The sequence below is a fragment of the Heloderma suspectum genome, chromosome 15 (assembly GCF_057233095.1).
Source record: "Heloderma suspectum isolate Gila_16-S chromosome 15, 16-S_ref, whole genome shotgun sequence".
NCBI classification, from domain to species: domain Eukaryota; kingdom Metazoa; phylum Chordata; class Lepidosauria; order Squamata; family Helodermatidae; genus Heloderma; species Heloderma suspectum.
Window position 1 is genome coordinate 8,758,738 of NC_139472.1, and position 5,882 is coordinate 8,764,619.

The 5,882-nt window shown below is 47.8% G+C and overlaps 1 protein-coding gene across 1 annotated transcript; it reads right to left on the reverse strand.

Annotated features, from left to right (window-relative positions):
• Positions 1 to 340: 340 nt before the first annotated feature.
• Positions 341 to 5,543, reverse strand: LOC146335283 (somatostatin-2-like). The gene is made up of 2 exons (XM_084822093.1): positions 5,370 to 5,543; positions 341 to 1,039 (listed from the first exon to the last, which is right to left on the reverse strand). Exons 1-2 carry the CDS (start codon positions 5,469 to 5,471, stop codon positions 827 to 829), a joined length of 315 nt encoding a protein of 104 aa, XP_084678219.1. The 5' UTR covers positions 5,472 to 5,543; the 3' UTR covers positions 341 to 826.
• Positions 5,544 to 5,882: the final 339 nt, after the last annotated feature.

Sequence of the window (5,882 nt, forward strand, 5' to 3'; positions counted from 1 at the left end):
GGCCACTGTGGGGTAGGCGATGTGGAACTAGAAGCCTTTTGGTCTGATTCCTCACGGCTCTTCTTATCTCCAGGGTCTATGCCAACCTTCTCCAACCTGGTGCCCTTCAGATGTTTTGGACTACAACTCCCTGAATTCCTGACCATTGGCCATGGGGCTGATGGGAGTTGAAGTCCAAAATGTCTGGAGGTCAAGACTGAGATAGGCCTTTGGGTTGAGCCAATAGGCCTCTTCTTATGTTTTCAACCAAGCCTGTCGGGCTTACACCAGTCAGTGCCTGCCTCCCCCAGCTCTTGAAAGGTACACCAAGATGAAAGAAGACATTAATAAATGGAAGGCTGTGTTCCCAGGAGCCTGTAGGCCATGCTTTATTTGCGAATGGAACCATCAGAAAGCCAACATTTGAATCATTCAATGAGAAAGAAATAGAGAAAGAAAAAAAACTCAAACCAAACCAAACCACGGATGGGCAGAGGCTATTTTACAATGGCAGGTAGAGTTCGTCATGTTCTAGCAAGACCAGGATGGGAAGGGTGTTGTCAGCATTCGACATGGTCCTTGGGAGCGGCCCCCTTTAAGAGCACTGTTTGATCTGCAGCAATTAGCAAGCAATCATTTCTTATTGTCTGCTCCATGCTATGAACATCTTGGTCTACTTATATCTGCAGATCAAACCTCTGTTAAAAGGTCAGGGGCAGGCCGGACTGATGCATTTCCCACCCCCTGGGCCCTGTTGGTGACCCTACACAGTGGGAGACAAAGTTGGAGGGCTCCCCAGATCCAGAGGCAAAAGGAGTCCTGGGAGAGCGGGTGGCTGGCTGGTGTGTTAGCAGGCAGTGAAGGTTTTCCAGAAGAAGTTTTTGCAAGGGGCTTTGCGATCTCGCTGGGTGATGTGGGATAACCGCCCAAGCACTGAGGGCTCTTCCTCCAGTTTGCTTTCGAGCAGATCTTCTGAATCCAAGAAAGCTGTCGCATCTGTCCCATCCAGTACATCTGCCAGCATCTTCAGGATCAGGCCTTTACGAGCTTTACTTTGCTCCTGTAGTCAAGAAGAGAGAGGGAGAGAGGGAGGGAGGGGGAGAGAGAGGAAGAAAGAAGAGGGCTGTGATATTTTCTCCCTTGCTGGAAGTGCCCTGTTATGAAAACTGAGGAAGAGCAGATATTCATGGAGGGCAGGTCATAGAATCATGGAACTTTAAAGCTGCAAGAAGGAATCTTGCAGACCATCCTGTCGAACCTGCAGCTCAGGGCAGGAATCTTGTGACTACAATGTGTCTGACAGACAGTCACCCAGCCTCTGCTTAAATACCTCCAACAAAGGAGAGTCCATCCAGGGCTGACGTCAAAGGTAGGCATGACTGGGACCTTGCTGAGAGCCCACGCTGTATTAGGGGCCCACCGACAGAAGCCCCCTGGAGTCGCTCCTCCTCTTCACCGTTGCAACCTGCTTGTTCACCTGCCTTTCGCTCTGGCCCAGACAATGGTGGTGGTGGTGAGGAGGAGCAGGAGATGCCGCGGCCTCCTTGCTCCCTGGCTGTCTGCCTGTTAAGCCAGCAAGTGGCAGCAACGATGAGAAACAGGAGGTTATGTCTTCTTATAGGTGACTATAGCAGCAAGTGACTATGGCGATGTGAGAAGGGAGACTTACTGAGGGAGGGAGCCCACTGAGGGTGTCTTGCCCCAGCGCCAGCACTGAGTCCACCACCTAATGAGACGGTCTGTTCCACTATCACACATCTCATACCCCTAGGATGTTTCTCCTAGTTTATTTTTTACCTGAACTCTGCTTGCTTCCATGTCTAATCATTGGTTATGGTCCTGCTTTCTGAAGCAACAGGTCTATCAATACATACTAGTCATGATAGTTATATCATGATGATTGACTGGTAGCCATATATCATGGGGGAGGGGCCATGGCTCAGTGGTAGAGCCCCTGCTTTGCATGCAGATCCCCGGCATCTCCAGGGAGGGCTAGGAAAGAATCCTGTGAAATGCTGGAGAGCCGCTGCTGCCAGTCAGTGTCAACAGTACTGGGCTAGATGGACCAAAGATGTGAATCAGTATAAAGACAGCTTTTGATGTTCCTATGTAAATCAGCCCTTTATTTAGAACCATGAGAACTAGAATCTTTTATTTTTTAGAAAGCTGTATTTTCATACGCACGCACGCACATATATATGTATGTATACACAGACATTTCACATGTATAAACTGAAATTGATACATTTAATCACGTTGACATAAATTTTTTCTTTTCTTTTATGGTTTTGTTTTGCTTTGTTGTTTTGAAATTTACAATAAGATGACGATGATTGATGACAGTAATATAGATAGACCAAGGGTTTGACTAAGTATAAAGCAGCTTCCTATGTTCCTATTTAGATTAGCACTTTTTCCAGAACCACAAGGACTAAAAGTGTAGGGAAGGGCTGTAACCCGAAACCCTGGAGAGCTGCTGCTGCCAGTCAGTGTCAACAATACTGGGCTAGATGGACAAAGTGTCAGACTTGGTATAAGGCAGCTTCCTATGTTGCTATATATGCAACCTCCAGGTTTCAGGGGCAGCTTCTAAATGCCAGTCAGTCACTGAGGAACAATGCTAGGAGGTTGTTACCACCCCATGTCCTGCTTGTGGGACTCCCCAGAGACATCTCGTTGGCCACCGTGGGAAAGAGGATGTTGGATTGCAGGCATCGTTGTCCTCCACCTTCCACAAACTGGTGCCCTGCAGATGATTTGGGCCACAACTCCCATTAACCTTGACCCTGCTGGGGCTGATGGGGGTTGTAGTGCAAAACATCTGGAGGGTCCCAGCTTGGGAGATCAGCCTACTTCTTCCCTCCTTAGGCTTTCCCACCCTCCACACATGCCTCCTTTGCTCTGAACATCTACCTTTAGTGTGAGGCATGATTGGAGAAGATCCAGGTTTAAACACTGGGCCTCCTGTAGAATAAATGCAGAAGACTACTGTATATCGAGGAGCTAGCGTTGTCTTGAGCCTGTTTGATCTCTGCTGATGGGTTTTGCAGGTCATGCGCATTTTGAATTGCATCCTTTTGATACTTTAGAAGCTGCTCTCAGAAGGGGCCATAGTTCAGTGGCAGAGTCCCTGCTTTGCCTGCAGGAGGTTCCAGGTTCGATGCCTGGCATCTCCAGGTAGGACTGGACAAAATTCTGCCTGAAACCCTGGAGAGCCGTTGCTGCCAGTCAGTGTGTCAACAATACCGGGCTAGACGGACCAAGGGTCTAATTCAGTAGAAGGCAGCTTCCTGTGTTCCTGTAACGGTTCTGTAGAGGTTTTGGAAGATGACCCTTTTCCTGTCCCTGTTGAACATCCCATTTCCATGGTACTATTAAATGCACATGAATCCTCTTCTCCTTTGCATCTGGTCTCCCAAATAAGATCCACTAAGAGCTTCGTGTAACAGGCAGAAATTCAACATGAGCCGATTCCACCCCCCACCCCAGTGCGGTGCAATGGGAAACACTCTGTCAGTTGAATCGCTGCCTTTCACAGTGCTGTCAAAGGCACTGGGTCTCCGTCAGGAGGAAGAAAGGGCCCCCCCAACGTATGCTTCATTTTCTAGTTTTCTCTTCTGTGTAAATAACGATGACAGTCCATCACAGTCAAAGCTAAATTACACAGAGTCACAATGGAAAAAGATATTTTAAATTGAATAATAATAATAATAGCTTTGCTCATTTCCTGGCATAGAACAGTCAGTTACACCCACAACCTCGTTAACACCACTATCCTTAATTTAAGCCATTTAAGGCACAATCCTATGCACCTTTAGACAGTAAAAACAGCATTTCCCAGCTGGCAATGGGTGGCTGGGGAATGCTGTGAATTGTAGGACTTTTTCGCGGGACTTTTTCTGTCTAAATGTGCATAGGATTTCACCCATAAGCTGCAATCCCTTACACACTTACCTGGGAGTATGTCCCACTGAAATCAACAGGATTTAGTTCTGAGCAGACATATGTACGATTGCACTGTTAGATTTTAATTTGTTTTGGCCCTTTTTGACTCTGCAAATATGACTAAAATGGGATCAAATTCTACTCCCCACACCCCCGGGCCAGTGTATCTACCAACAGGCAAAAATCCAACAGGTGCACTTGATGTCTCCAACCTGGGAGGAGCTGCGCTTGTGTGATATTTGGCTGTTAAAGGCAGACGAGCACAAGAGCCCTGCAGGTTCCAAACAAAGAGTTAGTAACTTTCCTTTTAACTTCTTCGTGGAGTGGTCGGTCAAAAAATGTCCCCCCCCCCCTCCGCCCAAGATCTGGCTCGGAGTTGGACCACTTCGATCAGGTGGATTTACCATAATAATGGATACACCTGCAGCTTCCAAAACTAGACCCCTGAAAGACAGGAAACAGTTTAACCTCCCTTCTCTTCAGCAGTTGTCACCAAACCCAATCTAACCATCTTGCTTGAGCCACCTACCTTCGCCCTCCCGGAATTTCCCCATCAAGAGATCAGATCCAAAGGAGCCAAAAGTCCATCCAGAATTCTCCTCCGCACATCTGCATTGTTGTTCTGAAACCGGGCGCATCCTTTCCAAACATGAGATGCGCCTTCAAATAAAACATCCACCACAAAGTGTCTTGTGACACCTTAAAGACTGACACATTTATTCTGGCAGAAGCTTTCGGGGACGCTGTCCTCTTCACTGGAAGCAGAAGAAAGCTTCTGCCAGAATAAACGTGTCAGTCTTTAAGGTGTCACAAGACTCTTCCTTGTTTAGGCTGCAACAGGCAAACACGGTTACCCCTCAGGAAACCTTTAAATAAGGATTCCAGGCGGCGGCGGCGGCGGCTGCTTCAGTCCCTTCGTTTTGTTTTATTCCCCCCTCCCCTTCCTTCTCTAAGGCTGCAATCCTCCCCACCCCCTTGCCTTGGAAAGACAAAGGAAGCCCCACTTACATGGGGCTTACTTTTGAGTAGACATGCATAGGATTGCGCTGTTTCTCTTTTGTCCTTTCATTCACTCTGCATCCTGTTCTCAGTGCAGTAATATTCACTTTAGCAGCCCCTTTCAGTAGGGGGTATATACCTAGAGATCCTTCCTTTCTTCTCGGTTTAACTCCCTCCTTTCCCCACATCTGCTTCCTTCTTCACCCTCTTTCTTCAGATCCCCCCTTTCTCCATCAGTTCTCTTTTTTAAAATGTTGATTTTATCTTTCCAATCCCTTTAACTCCATATATATATTCGGGGGAGGGGGGAATCTCCCTTGTGCAAAGACTCCTCACCAGCCAGAAGCTTTGAATGCTTTCCCCAAAAAGTAGCCAGAAAGCCTAGAAAAACCCCTTCCGTACCAAGTCCCAGATCATTCAGGAATGTTGTTCTTTTTTCAACTCACCCGGCTGCTCTGCACAGAAAACTTATCCTCCCCCGGCAAGGCGGATGCTCTCACACTCCAAGCCAACAGCAGCACTGCTACCAGCCTCACCACAAGCTGCATTCTGGATGGATCCGGACACTCCTTGGAGAAGACCGAGTGTCAGATCTGCTCCTCTGAGTTCTATCCTGTCTCAGAAGGGGGCTGCAGCATCCGCTTTTATAAAGCCCCCCTGCCTCCAACAAGCTGTGCCAGGTGACGGAGACAGTAAAATCTGTCTTGCCAACCAATGGAACTTCAGAGGAGCATCAGCACAAGCCTGTTGGAAGGCTGAGAGAACTGTGGTCATCCAGGAGAGTGACAAACCCAGGCGTACATTTTGAATGGATGGCAGAGGGGGCGGGAAAAAATGAAATAACCACAATAGGTCCTCCCTCATCTTTAAAATAAATCTGGACTTCAAGAGAATTCCCACAGCTTACTGAGATGTGTTCAACTGGCCCCTTTAGTCCTGCACCTTTTTCTGGTTTCCTG